This window comes from Podarcis bocagei (genome assembly GCF_964188305.1).
Source record: "Podarcis bocagei genome assembly, chromosome: 2".
Taxonomy (NCBI): domain Eukaryota; kingdom Metazoa; phylum Chordata; class Lepidosauria; order Squamata; family Lacertidae; genus Podarcis; species Podarcis bocagei.
Genome location: NC_138126.1, coordinates 71,967,524 through 71,988,304, shown reverse-complemented (window position 1 = coordinate 71,988,304; position 20,781 = coordinate 71,967,524). Strand labels below are relative to the sequence as shown.

Below are 20,781 nucleotides of genomic sequence, written 5' to 3'. Positions count from 1 at the left end.
AAAATTTAGGCGCAGTTGGCAACCGCAGAGCATCCGGGTGCGCAGGAATGGTAACGCTCCCGAGGATGCCCTTGGGGCGGTGGGATTAGTTCGAGGCTATTCCGGGCTCGGTAGGCTGTGAGCTGCAATTTGCTTTGAATTGTAGTCCGGTGATGATCGGTGGGCGTCTTTTCCCCGGGGGTAGGGGGGCCTTCAGTGAGATGGCCGGTACTGCAGCCTCAATCGATGAATGAAAAGTTTTGTTAGCAGTTGGGAGCACTTCTCTTGCAAATGTGTTCTTTTTTCTTTCTGTTTTAAGGGAGCCTTTCTCGCCAAACTTACTTTATTTCAGTCTGTCCTCCCCCAAATCCACGTGCTATATACGGACATGTTAAAAGTTACGCTTGCTCCCAGTAGGACATTTTTCCTTGCTTTGCTTTCTCCCTTCCCAGTATCGTTGCCCGCGCAGGCGCCATGGGCGGGGAGGGGGCAGCTGCCCCCCATCAAGTAAATAAATAAATAAAAATTACTAACTAAACTAACTGACCAATTGCATCGCAGATAATTTGGTTCTGCCCCCCCCCAAAACGCAAGGCCTCCCCACCCCCAATAAATCTTGGCTACGTCCATGACAGGCGCCCCCGACCAAGAGACTTGTGCAACGGTTTTAAAGTGGCAGGCAGTCTTTTGCACGCCTACTCGGGAGTAAGCCTGATTGAATCCCTTGGGGTTTACAAGAATAAATATGCACGATATATCGGCTTGCCTAACAGAATCGCTCGGCAGCCTGTGTCCTACCTAACGAGAGATGACCGTGGTAGGGCGGGGGACTTTTATTCTGACACCTTAGCCTGGGTAGGTGGACAAGCGGGCACATCGGATGTCATTATTTGGCAGCAGATAAAAGTCACTGGCCTTATTAATACTAAGCAGAGAGCTACTATGATTGTAGTCTGTGTTAGTGAATGGCTGGCTTCCCCCACCAGCACTGGTTAAAAACACCTCAGGTGATACCATCTTTTGACAACAGGTAAGACTCTTTTGTTCCTCGCCTCCCGCCTTGCTTTTAAACCTCTGGAGCGGTAAATGCGCCGCTTTTAGAGGCTCCCGAGTGCTTAGCATGCAAGTATTGCGTTAGGCTGCAAAAAGTGCATCTTGTAGAGAGTTAAGACCCACAGAGCCGAGCGAGAGTTTTGAGTAAAAACTCGTTTAGGATCTCGCTCTTAGTAATGGATGCGAGGTGCAGTGGAACCTTCTCTTTTAAGATGAGTTGGAAAGGGAACGTTTTGTATTTGTGCTCAGTAGGATATGTGTAAATAGCAAAAGTCAATTATATTAGGATCTCACCGGCTCGGTTTGTTTTGGGGTCTGGGGGACACCTTGCAAGTTTTATAGCAGGGGTGGGGAGGAAGAGTAGGTGTTTTAGGGTGGTAGTGTAGTATTAAAGTGTTCAGCCTTCTTCGCCATGCCGACTTGAAGGTGATTTTGTCTTGCATTCCTGAAATATTCAAAGAGGAAGAAGTGGGAGACTTGTTGCTTTCTTTTTCATAATTATTTACTTAGGGTTGCATCTTCTTTTAAATATCGAAAGGAAAAGGCTTTATACAGCGCGCACCCCTCCCCTTAATAATTTGATCTCACTGGGGAATGTATGACCTCATGGAACCTTCTTTAGGTTCTCCTGTGAAAAGAAGACAATGTGCTGTATTTACACACACACAAATATATATAGCAAAACAGCTGATCTGGGACTCCGCAGGGGGAAGCAGCTGCTGTGCTGGTAGTTTCTGATTTGGAAAAATAGCTGATGGAGAAAGGGTTAAGTAGCTCTCCCCCCTACTATTCAACCCTCCTCCTAGAGGTCTTTTCACTTTAAAAAAAAAAAAAACAGTGTCATGCATGAGATTTGGGGAGCTTGCAGACAGGTGCTTGTGGAATGGGTGCTCTTGATGTATGCATTTTTTTGCGGTTTCCACACAACACTGTTGGTATAAGAATGGCAGCCTGTATTCTTCCCCCAACCTCATCAGGATTTACCCTTTCTGGGTTTAAAATATATCTATACTGTATATCTAATTAAGTTTTCTAAAAATTTGCCAACAACTCAATACAAATCCCTGTCTGGAAGCACCTATGGGGTTTGCTGTACAGATGGGTTTTCCCAGTAACACATTAAATTGTTGGTTGTATTGATTTAAGTATTCCCCATAAGCAACTTCCTGAATTTTTGCTCAGTTTAAAAAAATAAAACTTTTTCTTTATCTATAGCTTACAGTTTGCATATGAAGAGTCATGTTAACAGGAATTGTTGCTAACTAAATCTGTAAATGCTTGCTTCTTGTAACATCCATATGAGCATGTGCCTGAGGGTGGCTATGACTGCTAGTTCGGACAGAAAATTAATTGGGTGAACATAATCTCTTGTATAAGGTTTATCTTTTGTGGGTTGCAAAAAGTTGTGGTTAATTAGGTAATTCTAATCTATAAATCTTACGTAATTAAAGTTGTTTCTGCATATTTGCTGCTCACTGATTTTGGTAGTTCTCTATAAATTGTTGATGAAACTGGACTCTAAATCTGAAAGTGAGGTCTAAACTTTTAATTTCCCAGATGACCCACTAGCTTCCCAGGAACTACCTGGAATGACTACTTGACTTTAATTATTATTATTATTATTATTATTATTATTATTATTATTATTATTATTAATAATAATAATAATTTATACCCCGCCCATCCAGCTGGGTTTTCCCAGCCACTCTGGGTGGCTAAATTTATTTAGTTGTGTATATAAATTTCTGTAGGTTTAGCACAAGCCAGAAAAAGGCAATCTCACTCACCCAATTAATTTCAGTGGGACATCAACAAAACATTTTCTGGTTAGAACTTGTATCCATAGTTGTAAAATTACAGCATAAAGAAATCTTGGTTGTTGAGAAGGCTAACAGTGAGGAACCATGTTTTGTTAACCCTAATATACTAGTATATTCTGTAACTTTTTTTTTTAATGAATTCAAGTCAATTTATGTGAGATGCATTAGGGCAGCTCATATACTTTTAGTGTTCTTGGCTTTGAAAAATTTAAATTTTTTTTCTGATCTGCTTATGCTTTCTTCTGACACACAGCAGCTAGAAGCATCCCTTATAATGAAGACAAGATTGGTGCTTGTTCATTGTACATACCTTTTACTTTCACACAACTTGTGAAGCCTCTATGGAAAATTAGTGTTAACGTTCTATAATTATAGGTCATTTATGGAACCAAAGTTTTGCTTTGTTTTTGGGGTCTCCAGTAGCTGACCGCTACATTGTATGCTGAGCACTGTGATCAGTTTATTTAATGGGCTAGTATCTTTTAGTGGTAGCTACAGGGGTAATCCAACAAAAGTAACTCACTGAGTTCCATTAATTTCAGTGGGTGAGAGGTTGTAGGATGTTTGTAATCAACGTGTAAATTAATACAGTATGTAGTAATACTGTAAATTAAAGCAAGTGCATTCACTATTGTATTTTGGAGAGCTGAACTTTCAGAAGCATGTAAAGTGGAAAACTTTCAATAAAGAATTAGCAGGGGGGAAAGAAGTTAGACAGGTATACTCCAGGATGCTTTAGGTACAAAACGTTATATTTTGTCAGGGTTGGGCAACCATTGGAACCTTCCAGTCTGATAAGTCTACATGACCTTTTGCTAGTCATTGTGGCATGCAATTTATTTTTTATTTGTATTGTTTTCCTAAAGGAATTGCCATCATCAAGACAGCCACACTCTACTGAGGCAGGGATTCTGTTCCACCCAGGAACCTAGCCGAGAAAGGCCACAAAATTTATCAGCTTATTCTTTCCAGCCACCAACCCAAAGCCCTTTTTGCACCTTCTAAAACACAGGACAATTGTGAAATCTTCCCCATGAGTGTCAGTAACCTCCCATCCGTGTCCTCTATGTATCAACCAAGCATGTTTAACTATGAGCGTCCAAAACATTTTATCCAGTCTCAAAATACCTATCAAGGGAAACCACAGCCTCCAGGACCAGAAACCTCTACTACGCTTCCAAGCAGGCAAACCAAACAGTCTTCCATTCTAATCCAGCCTTGTAATCCTAATGAGAAGAAGTTTTCTTCCTCTTCATCGCTGAGCTCGCCAATCTCACTCTCCTCACCTTCATATAGTGCTTCATTTCCCGTAACACCTGCATCTGCACAGTCTCCTGCTAGCTCCTCATCTGGGCAGAGGATTTCATCCATGCATAACCAGTCCCCTGCGGCATTCCTTTGCTCCGTGTTGCCCTCCCACTTTGATTATAATAGCCAAGGTCCTTCCTCAGTGGAGTCAAAGTAAGTATGTTCTTTCCCTTTGAAGTATGTGTATGTATGGCTCTTGAAAACCCTTGGCCTGTTTCATCCTGTGCTCCCATGTACTGTACTCAGCTTCAAGTGTTGACTCTGGAGACAGGAGGGGAAACCAGGAATGGCAACCTTGAGAAGTGCCCTTCATTTTGCAAAGTCTGCTTTTGCTTTTCTAAATGCCAAGGGATGGGAGGTAGGAGACATGAGACTTCCCAGAGCTTAGCATAAGAAAAGGCAGGACATGGTTGAAAAATAAAAGTAGTTGCAGAATGTCCCATTCTGTTTTTTAGTTGGATACTTAAACCAGGCCCCAAATGCATGATTATATCTGTGCTCTTCACCTCTGTCTCCCCACCCTGGCCTCCTGGTTGGCGTATGACAAAAGCCATGTCTGTTAAGGCAGTGTTCCCCAACCCCCGGGCCGCGGACCAGTGCCGGTCCGTGGATCAATCGGCACCGGGCCGCCCGAGGAACTTCAAATCATTTCACTGTGGCGGGCGGCCGAGGCGTGGAGCATTGCGCTCTCCCAAGCCTGCCCATTGTGTGACAATAGCGAATGAAAATTCGCTATTGTTACACTGATGCTTCTGGCCAATCAGGGAGCAGGTCCTCACGCCATTGGCCGAGGAGGAGGCGCCACTGGAGGACTGAGGACTCGAGGTCGGAGACGCGGGGACTGAAGAGACATTTACCGGTCCGCGGCAATAAATAGGTTGGGGAGCACTGTGTTAAGGGATCCTTTTAAAAGACAGGATAAATTATCTTAAGCCAGATACATATCCCTTACATTTTTCCAGGTTTTAAACATGAATTGTGGCTCTGTCTTTTTGTGAAAATAGGTGGGGGGACTGCTTGACTGATTTATATGTTGATTGAGTTTAGTAGGGCAACCCCCACCAAGCAAATTTGCTACAATCCTAAGCAGACTCAAGTCCAGTTGAACTCAAGAGTTACTTCTGGGTAAAATCTGCTTAGGACTGTACTGTTAAATCATAACCAAAGTTAGTCTTTCACTGTGTTTTGGTTTCGCCAGAAGCAGCTTAGTCATGCTGACCACATGACCCGGAAGCTGTACACCGGCTTCCTCGGCCAGTAAAGCGAGATGAGCGCCGCAACCCCAGAGTCGTTCGAGACTGGACTTAACTGTTAGGGGTCATTTACCTTTACCTTTTTTTTACTCCCCACTGAGGATGTCTTGGATTTCAGCCCTAGCGATAATTTCTCGTATAGTAGGAATTATCAAGCCAAGCAAATTACACGAAACAAGTGGAATTATTCCCTGGGTACAATCTATCCCTCAGTGGAAATATCTCCTGCTGCTCTCCAGTATATTATGGTTTTGATAATGTATATTTAGAGCAGACAAATATATAACACAGAAAATATATTGTGGGAAATTGAAGAATGAAAACTCTCCCCCTGCTACCCTTAAATTCTTTGAAATGTTTTATTGACAGTCAGCTTTCTTGAAAAACAAGCTTCATACCAATTAGGATAAGTGTTTTGTTCCCAGAATAAAGGACAACTCTTGGTATTGCCCAGACAGAACGCAATGTTCCACCTTCCTTGTCTCTCCAAACAACCCTTTCTTGCTATGCTGTGAAAAGCTGTGGCATTCATATTCTACATAATATCTGAAGGGCACAAAGGAGCGCCAATGGCAGGAGTGTTTCCTAATCATAATAGGGCTGAAATGCAGGTGCTACAAAGGCAAGAATTTGTCTGTAAGGGTTACACATTCCTGCATTAGCCAGCATAATACACATACGTATAAAATACTTTGCATTCCTTTAATGCTTTTCATTATTTTGCCATTATATAAGTTCTCAGAGGTGGATAATCCTCCAAGACTAGGACTGCAACCTTAAGTATGCATACCTGGAATCAAGTTCTATTGCAATCAGTAGGACGGAATTGCAAGTAAATGTGTACAGGAGTTGAGTGTGAGACAACAGACAGAAGACCCAGTGGTGGACTTTTTGGGGAAGTAGCATGCAAATATAGTAGAATCAGGATTCCTGGTGTTGGTGAATCCTGCTGTGAAATTACTAGGAGTGAATTGCCAAGAAGATCTGAACTAAAAATGCCAAAAAATTCAGGGCTCACAGATTAATTGAGAGCTAATCCTGAGCCTTCATAAAATAAAAAGATACTCTTGCAATTATCTGTTCAGAGACAGATTCCTTGTGTCTCAGTCTTAAAAATAAATCAAAAGTTCAATTTTGGCCGTACCGGATGTCTTGTTGGCACATGACTTAGCTCTCTTTTCTATAAAAAATAGTCCTAGGTTGCAGAAAATGAAATGACACAAGTAAGCTACTGGCAGTACAGTGGTACCTCAGGTTACAAACTTAATTTGTTCCGGAGGTCCGTTCTTAACCTGAAACTGTTCTTAACCTGAGGTACTAATTTAGCTAATGGGGCCTCCCACTGCTGCTGCGCTGCCGGTTCACGGTTTCCGTTCTCATCCTGGGGCAAATTTCTTAACCCGAGATACTACTTCCGGGTTAGTGGAGTTCATAACCCGAAGTGTTTGTAACCTGAAGCATTTGTAACCCGAGGTACCCTGTACTCAATGTATGTACCTATTGAGGCAACATTCAGTATATGCACCTATTAGTGTTAAGTAGCTTGGAGAATGCCCAGAAAATAAGGGGCAGACCAATAGCTTGTGCCTTCTTCCAAACATTAATTATGGGGTCAAATATGTGGCAGGTGCCATTGCCACACAGTAAACTGCATAAGCCTTATTCACATCTTACTTTCATGTAGCATGCTACTGTGATTACTTTAGAACTGGGTCTAAAGTGCCACTTGTTTGGATCACACATACCTGCTGCACGTGAGCAGGAACATGTGTGTTTGGCTTTCACCTCAGACAACCATGAGCAGCACGTGGTTGTTTGAGGAAGGAGACACCACATCAGAAGTGTGGCTAAAAGCACAGCCCCACTTGAAAGTAGTTGCAGTAATAGCCTGTGCACGAGTAACATTTGACTATGGCTACCAGTGTGTCTACATATGGTGTTGGTGTTGTCTTCTGGCACAACAACTGAGTAGCAACACAAACTTCTAATGGAGCTGGCTTCAGTAGTATGTCTTGTATCCATCTCTAAATAGCTACCAATTTCACCTTTTCCCTTAAATTAGCAGTTATTCGAAGCCTATGTACAAGAAGCAAACCAGCAGCACCAAACCAGTGCAGAAGACATCTGACAGAGAGATACAAGGAACGAAAGACGCCCTCATTCAAGACTTGGAAAGGAAACTACGATGTAAAGACAGCCTTCTCCATAACGGGAACCAAGTAAGAGATGCATATTATCTGGCAGAGGGGAACTTGCAAGTTAAGTGACTGAGCTGGATGGCTCTGAGCTTAGTTACCGTGCAGTTTGTGCATCTTAAGCCAGGCATAGCCAATGTGGAGCCCTCTGTCTTAACTCCTATCAGTCCAAGCCACTAAAACATGAGGGCACCATGGTGTCTCCGCTGCATTAAACCAATTTAATTAGCTATAGCTCGTTTCTAAAACTTATTTGATGTGTGATCAAATATTTATTTCATGAATTTTATATATTAAAAACATGGAAAAAAATCAGCAATAAACTAAAAACGGATTACAACATACACCAGTATACTACACATCTGGGGAGACTTGTTTAATAAATATGATTTTAGTAAGTGCTAAAAGAGCATGTTGAAGGCGCCTTCCTGGTGTCAGTAGGCAGGGAGTTCCAAGTGTAGGTAATGCCACACTAAAAGATTGATTTCTTACAAATGCAGAATCGATATTATGTGACACCTATAACACCTGTAATGTATGTTGAAACTGCCATTCAAACTGTGTCAATTGAGAAAGACATTCTCTAGATTAATTTAGGAGTACTTTTAATACTAAAGGCAATCATATCAGAATTGGGAATGATTTCACTGAAGTGCTGTCCTCCAGAGCTATTGAGCTCTGGCAACAGAGTGGCTTCTTAGAGATAAATTGGCCCTTGAGTCACCAGTGCTTAATTTCTGATCAAGTGCCATTCATGGATGTAATCCTATAATTTACAGTTGATGCCAAAGCCATAACATGATCAAAGTCAAAGCTAAAATCCTATGGCAAGGATGTGAGAGAGATTAGTTCAACCACCAGGACCTCAACCATCAGAGTATGTCAGACTATATTGTAGCAGACAATTAACTACAAGGGTCCCGCTGAAAATGTCACTTCTGTGTTGAGTTTTCCCCTGATGTCAACATCAGCTTACCCTGTATATGTCATTAATATGTTTTTCCATAGCAGTCATCTAGGAGAAGGTGAGGGTAGCAAGCACATTATGATTTTGAGTAGATTGAACTGGATTGACACTGGGTACATTGAATTAGACATTGAAAGAGGAGAAGGAACTCCACACAAAGCTGTTACTTGCCACAGTAACCCCTTGGTTTTACCCTGCTTACACCTATTTGCACAGAACACTTGTAGTATACTAGCTTATTATTGCTCTTGCTTTATGTATTGGCCCAGGCTGAATATATCTCAAATGAGTTAAAGCTTCTATTTATCTTCCCAGATCAAGTATTTTATAGTTTGTTCATTCATCAGGTAGCTTGAATTTGTAACAACCATTAGTAATTTGCAAGTACAGTACTCTCAAGCTGTGTGTGTGTGTGTGGGGGGGGAATATCTGCCTGGATCAGCTGTATGTTTAGTAATAAAGGTAAAGTCCAGTCAGAGTCGATTGGGGTGCGACACTCATCTCGCTTCAGGCCGAGGGAGCCGGCATTTGTCCATAGATAGCTTTCCAGGTCATGTGACCAGCATGACTAAACTTCTGGCGCAACGGGCACCGTGACGGAAGCCAGAGTGCACAGAAACGCCGTTTACCTTCCCAATGCAGCTGTACCTATTTATTTACTTGCACTGGTGTGCTTTCAAACTGCTAGGTTGGCAGAAGCTGGGACAGAGCAATGGGAGCTCACCCCATCGCAGGGATTCGAACTGCCGATCTTCCAATCAGGAAGCCCGACAGACTCAGTGGTTTAGACCACAGCGCCACCCACATACCTGTTTTGTAATAAGTCCTTCCTTGGCCCAAGCCCTGAGAGACATGCATGTGGAATGGAATCCAGAGCTAGTTTTATTCTTGTTAATGTGTCCCTTCCTTGGTTCTCTTGACTGCAGTGAAGAGATCCCTTGAGTAAATCAAGTATTGGAATACTTTAAGGAGTTCATGGGCTTGTCTTGTAGTTATCTCTTAATGTAGTTAGCTCTGTTATGCTGAATAGGAATTAGAAGTTCAAACAGCATTAAACAGCCTTTTCTAACTAACCTTTTCTTTTGCTACACAGCGTTTAAGCTACGAGGAGAGAATGGCTCGCAGGTTACTTGGACCAGAAAATGCTGCATCTGTGTTTGAACCACAGAGTGAAGAAAATGTACAGGATGCACAAGTAAGGTTTTTTTCAAAAAATTGTTCACAGTCCAGAACATAAATTGGGATTTGCAAAAATAAAATAGGAGTGGGGGTTGGTATCATAACCGATAATAGTCATATTTGTTCCTACTGTCATCCATCGACCTAGCAGAATTTTTTTTCTGAACAACATTCAAGGGATGGATATTAGGATTCTTCATATGAGGAATAAAGATACATTACATTGCCCAAGACAAGACATGGATTAAGTAACACTTGTATCCTCCCGCCATAGTTTCCCATGTTACCATGGTAACATAAGGATAAGACCACTTCACAAATGGCCCGTCATGGTTCACTGTTATATGCATAATAAATGCATATTCATAATAATAAAGATATATGTAGGTTAAATGTAGGAAAGGAGGAGTACTTGTAGCCATCTGCGGGTTCCCATGCTGTCTTAACCCGCACCATGAGATGATTACTTCAGCTGACACGTATAGTTGGCTTGTATAATGGCTAGCACATCTACCTTGCTTCTAGAATTTGCACCGGATAGTGATTCCTTACTGCATAGAAAATGCTAAATGGTCACCTGGAAGATCCAACAAAGCTGTCAGACTTCTTTGTCTTTCACCTTGAGGTGATTTCTCTCCCACACCGAATTATTGTGACTCAAATATAATTATAAAATAAATCCCAATAGTACAGCAAAATTTTGATCCAGTTCACTGTGGCAGATGCTCATAGTGTATTGCTGCTCAGATGTGGCCACAGTGACTTTTCGTAGCCAACAGGACACAGGAAGAAGTGGAGTGATGGGAAGAGAGCACACAGAGCCAAGGAAGTTGTAGGAGTGATGCAGAACACAGCATGCAGAAGGATGATGGGGAGCAGAATGGGCTGCACTGTATCACTGAGCATCCTAAGTGCAGATGCTTCTCTTTTTCAATGGAACAATTGAGCCAAGAAATGCGCTTCCCCTCTGCTGTTGGAACAATGGGATCTGACTGAGGCCCCATATACACTACCAATTTAAAGCAGTATTGTGCCACTTTAAATAATTTTGTCATTCCCAAAAGAATCCTGGGAAGAGTGGTTTGTTAAGAGTGTTGACCCCTATTCCCCTCACTGAGCAATCTTCAAATTAATTTAACAATCAGTGCCTCTTCTCAGGGAACTTGGAGAATTGAAGCTCTGTGAGGAGAAATAGAGGTCTCCTTTAATAGCTCAGGACCCTTAAAAAACTACACTTCCCAGGGTTCTTTGGAGGAAGCCATGACCATGTAAAGTGGTGTGATGCAGATGGGGCATGAGACAAAGGCTGAACTTGGCCCCACATTACCAGTATTTGCTCCATTGATGTATAGAAAAAATGGGGGGAAATGATTGGGGGAACTATATCTGTGGCCATGGTTAAATCCCAGGTGGAGAATTTATTTTCTAGTATGCTTTGTCCTAGCTGCTGCTCTCAGTGGCCTCTTCAGCTACTGGATTTATGATTTATTGATGGTTGATTAGGATTTTAACTGGCCCAGCTTACTCCCAGTACTGGACAGTCTGGTATGGCAATTAAATGGGGAGAGGGGCAGGAGACAAGACTTTTACTTAAGGTTTTGGTAGGGTAACAGGTTAAAACAGTGGGGGGTTTTGGGGGGGAGGGAACCAAATATTACATTTAAGTAGCTAAGATAAGATAAAATAGAGAAATGCATCCAGCTATATCTATAGGAGATGTTTTCCTTACCAAGACAATACTTATCAATTTGCATCTCCAATTTCCACTTCGGGATCACTTTTTTATTTTTTCTTCCGCTCCTTTCTATTGCAGTATCCACCTGCTCCCTAACACTTTTCATTATTCCAACTCCCTTAAAAGTGTTTTCAGCCCTCTTCTATCTCCTTGCAGCTGTTCAACTCTTCAGGTTTTTATCTCTCTGTCTTCCCAACTTTTTGACTGATTTCCCTTCTTCTTGGAGTTTAATGGTGCTGAAAGCTGTAGGAGAGTCTCTGTTACCACCATATTAGTCATAGTGTTATTGCACCTCAGTTATAATTGTTTAAAATCCTTATATCTCTCAAAAACCTCCATAAAGTCTCTTAACACTGGACCCTGAAGACAAATTTGCAATGCCAAGTCATTATGTTTATGACAGGTACCCTATTTTGAACATAACTTATATAAAAGATATCTCAAAGAAAAACTTTTAAACACAAGGAGGAGAGTTTTAGTTAAGTGTCTATTTCTTCTTTAATTTCTAGGTTGCTAGGGGAACCTTTAACCTACAGTATCCCACTGTACAAAATTCTCTGAGCAAAACATCCTCTTGTACTTTTAACCTGCCTGTGAGCTTTTGACTCTCCCATGCACAAGAGAGTTTAAAGTGAAAAGGACCATTTTATAAACATCAGTTCGAAATAGCTAGAAGTCCTATTTCTTCACAATGTAAAATATTGTCAGATATCTTCTGAAAATGCTAGCCGATAGCTCATTGGTGTAGCAAAATAAAAATACCCATGTTAGATAGTTCATGAGCTTACTCTGGTGTAAAGGTTCTCTTGACTGCTAAACCAGTGTTCCAAAATGCAACTATCAGATGTGAAGAACTTGACACAGTGTTAATATCGTACTGTGTTGGATATACAAATACTTAGAACTGTTAGTGCTGCACTTCCTATAATTAACTGTCCTCATTGCTAAAATGGCAGGAATACCACTGTGCCTGAATTATACCTTGTATTGAATTCAATTACATCTGTTCTTTAAAATGCTAAGATGAGTTGGGTTAGTGAGGGGAAAATAAAATAAAACCCCAGTTGCTCTTATAAAGCCTGTGTGATTTGGTTCTAGCGCTGTGACCTAACAGGGAAAATATTTTCCAGCTTAAGATGTGCTGATTGCCATTGGTACCCTTTTATGAGTGTGCACAACAGTGTGCTCTTGCCAATACTTGACTTCTATTCCTGTTCAGCTGAAGGACACTGTGTCCCTAGCTCTCATTTCAGATACTCCAGTGGGATAATAGTCCCCCCACCCCACCCCACAACAAAGGTGACATGTTTGCCAAAATAGTTTGGACCAATGGAAAGAATTGTGTCATTCCTCTTGCGCATGACTCTGGCTCACATTTGTGACTGCTGATTATGATGACTTTAGGGGATCAATTTCTTTTATAGTCTGCATTAGAAAGTGCTTGTGGTTTTAAATGAGCAGTTTGTTTCTCCAGAACGATTTAAGCTGTAGGATGTTCAATTGAGAGTCCATCATATGTGTTCATGATTAAAGCAGTGATCATTACCTCTTCTGATTTTTGCAGCAGCAGAACTTGGAAAGCACACGACTGCACGTTCCTTCAGCACAAGCAAGGTACATGTTATGCGCACATTAAGCTGCAAAGGTGTATGCTAATGACATGAGATCTGATCCAAACTGCATACACTGGTTGTGTGAACTGTTACCGATAGTGGCCGTAGAGCAAGGGTAGCCATCATAGTGCCCTTTGGATGTTCTTGGACTACAGCTCCCATCAGACCCAGCTAGTATGGCCAATAAAAAGGGATGATGGGAGCTGTAGTTGAGCAACATCTGAAGAGCTACCTTTCCCCATGGTTTGAGAGCCTTGGGCAAGAGAGTCCTTTGGAGTCCCTTAAAGGTATGAAAGCAAGTCAGGCATCCACATCATCTGGTCCAGCTGCTTGCCACGTGGAAGGTCTGAAGTGGGAAGCCTGCTCATAATCATATGAAGTTGAATGCCCAATGGGGACAGAGTTTTTAAATCATACACTTCAGCGCATATGATTGATTCTAAGTTCGGGAAAACATGTATTATAAACAATGTAGTTCAGTCTTCCTTTAAGGGGAAACTGTGTAAGGCACAAGATACCACATTAAATACCATGAGACCAAAGATGGGAGTCATTCTATGAAATATGCATGAGTTATTCTCTTCAACAGTCCTCGATAGTTTATTGCCATAATGAAACTGCAAAACTAGAAATACAATTTTGCCTCTTTGGAAACTCATCGTCACCAGGCTATCGTGCAATGGAACTATTAACACATACTTACTGTGGGTGTGTAGGGGGAGAAAGATTATTATAGGAATACTTTATTGCCTTGTTGATGTGCCCTTTTAGGAGCAGGCCATCTTCAAGAGGGGAGAGGAATGAGCAAGGGTCAATCCAGGAGAAATTTTTTCAACCACGTTTTGTACAAGTGCCTGAAGACATAACAGTTGAAGAAGGAAGATTTTGCAGGATTGATTTCAAGGTAATGTATGATTTCAAGCCATTTTCAGCACAGCTGTCCCTCCTAATAGATTTAAGCAGTTCTTTTTTCTGGGGGGACGCAGGGGTATGCATACCCCTAAACATTTCGTGAATCTTTGTACTTTTGTCCATTTACTGTATTTATTTTTCCCGATTTGAACTATAAAATAGTGATTTTCTTGAGTCAAAATAAGAGTACTCCTAAACGATTTTTTAGAAGAAAAAAAAGCGCTGGATTTAAGAATTGCCTTGTTGGACCAGACCATGGTTCATTTTGTTCAGTGTTCTGTTTCCAGCTATGGTCAGTCCCATGGTTCCTAGAAGCTCACAAGTGGAGCACAGAGGTAATATCCTTCTGTTTTTGTTTTACCCAAACCTCTGAAGCTTTGGAGGTATATTCAGTGGCGTAGCGTGGGTTGTCAGCACCCGGGGCACTCTCTGGCCTGTGTCACCTGCCGCCGCTGCCAGCTTCTTCTTGCTGCTGCCTGGTCTGGTCTGGTGTGGTTCTCTCCCGCGCTCAGCGCTGCGCTGGGCGGCCGCTGCACTGTCCCTCCCCCAGATAGTCCCTCGCTCTCTCTCCGCACCACACGCCTGGCAACCCCCCCCCCTCCACAGTGGGCGGCGACCCGGCGGCTCAGATCGGATTCGCACAGCCAGCACTGCAGTGAGAGAGAGTGAGTGAGCCAGGCAGGGGCAGAGAGCTGTGACTGCGAGCGCGCCCCCCCAGATGTTGCACCCGGTGCGGCCGGGCCCCCCCTGCACCCCCCACGCTACGCCACTGGGTATATTGCCTCTGATCATGGAAACAGGATTAAACCTACATCCTCCATGAATTCATCAAATCTCTCTGTAGCCATCTAAGTCGCTGGCCACCACTGTATCTTCTGCTAACATATTCTGAAAGTAAATTATGAAATTCCAGTAAGAGGAATTTAGGGTATGATTGGAAACCTTCCTGGGCTGCCTGATCAGCCACTGCCACAAGGCAAGGCATTTTTAAAGAAACATATTAACACTGCAAAAATGTGGAGCAGTGTATCTTCTGTAAACCGAGTGCATACTGTGGTTTGGTTTGTGCTGTGCCTGGTAATCTTCACAGAAATGAGAGTCTAGGCACAATTTGCTAGTGTTCTTGTGACCCCCCCCCCTGCGCTGCCTTTTTTGTGCTTGCATGTTGACAAAATCTGATAATGGGCAGAAAGGTCTGAAGTTTTGCAGGCCACTGAGCATTGCCCCAGTTATCCCTTGTGACCTAGTTTTGTGTCATACAATTTCTTTCACACAGCCAATGTCGCACCACTATGTGTTGTATGTATTTTTTATAGCACAGACCCATTTTGTGAATAGAAACCACTCCTTGTCTTGTTTTTGTTATTTTGTTAAACTATGACATTTATATATGACAATACTAGAGTCTTTTGTAGACCATGTGGTATGAACGTAGCTCTGTTTCTGCTTTACAGTTGTACCTTGGAAGTCGAACGGAATCCGTTCTGGCAGTCCGATCAATTTCCAGAACGTTCGAAAACCAAATTGCGGCTTCTGATCGGCTGCAAGAAGCTCCTGCAACCGATCAGAAGCCGCGGAAGCCCCATCGGACGTTCAGGTTCCAAAAGAACGTTTGCAAACCAGAACAATCACTTCTGGGTTTGCAGCGTTCGGGAGCCGAAACGTCCAATTTCCAGGGCGTTTGACAACCAAGGTACAACTGTATATGTTGCAAAACTGCAACCCAGAATAACATGTACTACACAAGTCAGTCACAATGTGTGCAGTGATTCTGAATATATATAGAGTATCAAATGAACACTCATTGATGTTCCCATGCAGACTTGCCGTTTGGCATGAATTACAGTACCACAATACCTTTATCTGACACTACCCCCTTAGTATCTATTGTCTTTCCCCTTGTAGGTCAGCGGCCTCCCAACTCCAGATGTGGCATGGTATCTAAACGGAAGATTAGTTCACCCAGATGACTTCCATAAAATGATCGTATCTGAAAAAGGCTTCCACTCATTCATTTTTGAAGTTGTCAGGGTCTATGATGCTGGAACATGGGAGTGTGTGGCTTTCAATCGTGCTGGAGAAGCTTCCTTTACAGTAAAACTAGATGTCATTGGTATGAGAGAGCTTTGTCTATTTGGAAACAAATTTTTGTTTCTTTACTTCAGCTGGTGCATTCTGTTCCAAACATCATTTCCTTATGTGCTCTTTATTAAAGGCTGTAGAAGAAAAGGAATTTTCTGGTTCAAGATGTCAGAATTTTAAATGATCATGACATAAAGTCATACCTTGTGTGCATGACTTTCTAACAATGAAATTTCTAAATGTTATCTACAGTGATGGGATTTCTCATTCCACTGAAAGTGGGAAGCCACTACTTAGCCTCAATATATGAGTTTGATACTAAAATAAATAGGAAGACTATGTTCATAGCAGGGCTTCTGGATATGAAGTGAGTTCAGAAAGGAACCACCGATGCATGCATGTGTGTCTTCATTTGCAGCGAAAGAGGGAAACCCCAAGCAATTGATGGGGGAAAGCTGCAAGCAAAGAGATAGAAGAAACTGTTTAACATCCTAAATTAAACAAATATTGAACATCAAGTCCTTTAGCAAGGGACCTCAAAATGCAGAAGCCTAGGTCCTTAGTTCTGCTGTGTCCACTTCCCTTCTACTTTCTGTTAGCTTCTGTATTTTTGAAATTACCAGATGAAGGACCTGATAGATTTTAATATGCTGGATTATAAATACATTTGGGATATTAAAAATGGTTTTGTTTTTATTTGGCTTCACTTTTAGTCTGTCATGGCTGTAAGATGTCATCTTTTGTCTCTCTCTTTTTTTTTAATCCAAACTTCTATCTAGCTCGAGAACATCGGAAAGCCCCAACATTCATCTTTAAACCTCAAAGCACAAGAGTTTATGAGGGGGATTCGGCCAGACTTGAATGCCAAGTGTCTGCTATCCCCCCACCACAAATATACTGGAAGAGAAATAATGAAATGGTACAATTCAATACAGACAGAATCAGGTGGGTATCTGTATCATGATGGGCCTCTCAGCTGTTCAGGAGTCAAGTTGAATCCAATACTGTTGGTGGGTCTAGTTTGAAGGTTTACAAACTGGTATGTGGTGCTTTTGGCTCCAAGCATTGGGGGAAAAGGAATTGCTGTGATTTTCAGCGTCATCACTCTACAACAACAAAAAAGTGTTGTTCAGAAGACTGTACTATAGTCTGCAGTGTAGGAGAGCATTTTTGCTTTAAGCAATCTTGAGCTAGATGTGAACTAGATGTTGAATGTGGAGAATGGGCCCTCCAAAGTGACTGCATAATGGGAATTTGCAAAATATTAGAAACTCTTAGACCTGAAAAGTGGGAGGGGATCTGCAAGATGAGGACTTGCTTACATGGCCTGATACTACTTTCAGCTGGACATTATCTATAGCACCCCCTGGGTATGGTCTGAAGGGGCATGAGACTCATCTTGTTGAAGCTAAGTAGGCCTGCCCAGGATCTTGGTGGATGACCACCTGGAAAACACATTCATGCTGCTTTGAGTTCCATGATGGAAGAAAGGCAAAACATAAATATCAGCAAATTTATATATGCAGCTGAATATAGGTCTATGTCTTAGAAATACTTGGCAATGCTTAACAAGAATGATTTTCATGAAGTATATTAGTCTTAAGGTAGGAGAGGGGACTGTAATCTTCATTTTTTTTGTCATTTTTCTCTTTTCCTAGTATGTTTCATGATACCTCTGGGAAGGTTTGCTTGCTGATCCACAATGTAAATAAGAAAGATGCTGGTTGGTACACAGTATCTGCTGTCAACGAGGCAGGAGTGGCAACATGCCATGCCAGATTGGACGTGGCTAGTAAGTACTTCTTCTTTTTCTTCTTCTACATATATGAATGTTGATACTACCCCCCCCCCAAAAAAAATAGGTGAACCCAGGCCAATTGAAACGTGGGTGGCGCTGTGGGTTAAACCACAGAGCCTAAGACTTGCTGATCAGAAGGTCGGTGGTTCGAATCCCCGCGACGGGGTGAGCTCGCGTTGCTTGGTCCCTGTTCCTGCCAACCTAGCAGTTTGAAAGCACGGCAAAGTGCAAGTAGATAAATAGGTACCGCTCCGGCGGGAAGGTAAACAGCGTTCGATGCGCTGCTCTGGTTTGCCAGAAGCGGCTTAGTCATGCTGGCCACCCTTGGCCAATAAAGCGAGATGAGCGCCGCAACCCCAGAGTCGGTCACGAGTGGACCTAATGGTCAGGGGTCCCTTTACCTTTACTTAATTTTGCATACAGTTGGACTGAAGATGTGGAAGATGGAAGGTATTGATGCACCAAGTATATGAACATGTCTAATTGGCATGATTGCCTAAACTCCCTTTATGTGTCTTGCATGTAGTACAGATGATCTTCCCTTCTGATGTAGCAAGCTGAAATGGGGCAACTTACTTGATTGGACTGTATCCCACTTTTCTCTCTCCCACTTTTTAAACAAAGTAACCTGAATTATTTCTCTTTGCTTTCTAAAATCTATTTCAGCTCACACATACAAGCCAGTTCCAAACCCCAAACCACTGAAGGTTCGACCAACTTTTAGCAAATACTTGGCACTCAATGGTAAAGGTTTAGATGTGAAACAAGCTTTCTTCCCGGATGAAGGAGAGTTTCAGCGTATGGCTGCACAGTCTGGACTCTATGAGAGCGATGAACTTTAACTGGCAACAGGGAAGAAACTTTCACTCCTGCAACAGACGTTTATGAACAGCACATGCAGTTAAGGGGTTATTGCGCTGATAAGCAAACATACCTAATATATTTTTATTTATTATTTAACTCCTGCTCTTAGTTCTGCTGTTGTGATTATACTAAGTCTGATTTTTATAAATATGTGTGACTGTAGCAAGAAGGAGATCCAAATGTTTGTATTTTTAATTTTAAAGGCCAAGAAACAAGGCCAGTGGATGATCATGAAAGTGTAGATGGTTTGAATGCATCTAGATTCAGTCACAATATTTTTATTTGTACTGCTTTGTTAATACCATGCCCCATAGTATTATAATTTTCTGCTGCCTGGCTATTAAACATAACTTGAGTGCTTTTAATGAAAGTTTTATGTCTGATGCAAATAAAATTTTAAATATAAGACTTGTCATGTGCTTTATCCTTATAAGTTTTGTGAGTTGTTGTTTTATTATTATGTGAGCTTTGGGTATTCTCTGTTACAGAAATTTTCAACAAAATTGTCATAAACAGTACTTGACTAAAGAAAATTGTCATTAGTATTTGAGTTAAAGCCAGACAAAGAAGAGAGTATAAAAATAAATCTGAAGGAACTGCACAACTAACCGTCAGGCCATAAACAATACAGTATGTTGAATATTTATTTAATTTGTATTCTGCATTTCCAAAAGCACTCAGGCTGGCAAATATCAAAACATGAAACAGTGCAATTTAAAATAAAATAGAAAGAACATAAAAAATAATATTTAAGATAAAGTAATATTTAAAATAAAATGATATAATAATATAATATTAAAAACATTAAAAAATTCAGCATTGCATATTAAAAAAAATCAGCATTCCATTTGCTCTTATGAACCAATATTTTGATGCTACATTTTGGGGTATGTTGCCTGGTTTCACTGGCCTGGTTTGCTGCAGTGCCATGTTGAGCTAAGTCATGGTTTGGCTTAGCATGTCCAAACCTGGGCTCATATTCTCCCTGGGGAAGAGCAAAGTTGCCATGATCTCCTCTCTGGGTGCTCATAGATTTTAAGAATTAGTCCGCTGGATAGCAAAACTTCAGACGTAAGGAAAGTAGACGGTGGAAGAGTTTTCAACTCTCCCAGTGTCTTGCTTTTGCTTTTTTAGAACCCTACTAGCTTCCCTTAAAAATACTAAAATAGTTAACTAAAGTGCTGGATTCACTGTAATTAATGAGTTTTGACAGACTGAAGTAAAGTCAGCTTCCTGCAGATTGTGAAAGCAAAGTCTAAGTGATTTAAAACCCTTGCATTCAGGCTATAATAACTTGCAAGACATTGAATGTACTGCTGCATGACACCTTCAGTCTCCAAGCTGTGGGGTTCCAGATGCTCACCCCAGGGTTCATGTTTCCTTTTGGAAATGAGGCCCAGCAGAGACTGTGGTGTCTTTATGACATATGGTTTATTTACACAAAAACAACCTGAGCCTATGATGGAGAGGTTCACAGCATTAGTACTCGAAGAGGGTCTTGCTTCTCCCATAGGTGCAGATTTGGATTCAAACAGACATCAAACTTCCTGCACTTACCCTCTCTCCAGCTTGCTACCTTTACCAGACTGCAAGCTTTTCCCTCCAGCTCACGTCCAAGCCAACTTTAAGTCTCTACTTCAGATTCTGGCTTTGTCTTCTAACTAACTCCCATTTGCCATTTGGCACAGAGCATCCTCTCTTTGGCGTTCCTAATGGCTCATCAGCTTCCTTTTGTTCTGGCTTATATTTTAAAATACTGGACCCAGGAATTTAGGGGAATTTGGTACCCACAAACTCATAATACTACAAATACCATGAGCTTTCAGAATCTTTTTATTTTATGGATTGTGCGACGTGGTTTGTAAGTAGCATCGTTCTAGGTACTCCCTAGGCTGAGCTGCTCTCAAATCCCCCTTCCATTTGCTGAGTCATAGATTCCTTGGAGTGGAATATCTCTAATAGTTAACCATTAACATGAATAATAAGAAAAATTTTGTGAGATACACAGGCTGAGACTTTTAGG

The 20,781-nt window shown here is 41.6% G+C and overlaps 1 protein-coding gene across 5 annotated transcripts; it reads left to right on the top strand.

The window, feature by feature from the left end:
* The first annotated feature begins 627 nt into the window (after positions 1 to 627).
* On the top strand, positions 628 to 19,164 carry MYOT (myotilin). Of its 5 annotated transcripts, none has more exons than XM_081185604.1 (10): positions 628 to 1,009; positions 3,719 to 4,313; positions 7,479 to 7,632; positions 9,669 to 9,770; positions 13,054 to 13,103; positions 13,874 to 14,006; positions 15,920 to 16,127; positions 16,876 to 17,041; positions 17,755 to 17,888; positions 18,561 to 19,164. In XM_081185604.1, exons 2-10 carry the CDS (start codon positions 3,886 to 3,888, stop codon positions 18,734 to 18,736), a joined length of 1,551 nt encoding a protein of 516 aa, XP_081041730.1. In that variant the 5' UTR covers positions 628 to 1,009; positions 3,719 to 3,885; the 3' UTR covers positions 18,737 to 19,164. The 5 variants fall into 5 exon arrangements, with proteins under 5 accessions (XP_081041730.1, XP_081041729.1, XP_081041731.1 ...); XM_081185603.1 differs by having other exon boundaries at positions 630 to 1,009; positions 7,476 to 7,632; XM_081185605.1 differs by having other exon boundaries at positions 631 to 1,009; positions 4,149 to 4,313; positions 7,476 to 7,632.
* The last annotated feature ends 1,617 nt before the right edge of the window (positions 19,165 to 20,781 follow it).

Coding starts and splice junctions, on each gene's coding strand:
- MYOT (XM_081185603.1), top strand. CDS start 3,886: ATGAGTGTCAGTAACCTCCCATCCGTGTCCTCTATGTATCAACCAAGC. Junction 7,633..9,668: donor TTCTCCATAACGGGAACCAA/GTAAGAGATGCA, acceptor TTTGCTACACAG/CGTTTAAGCTACGAGGAGAG. Junction 14,007..15,919: donor TTTGCAGGATTGATTTCAAG/GTAATGTATGAT, acceptor TTCCCCTTGTAG/GTCAGCGGCCTCCCAACTCC.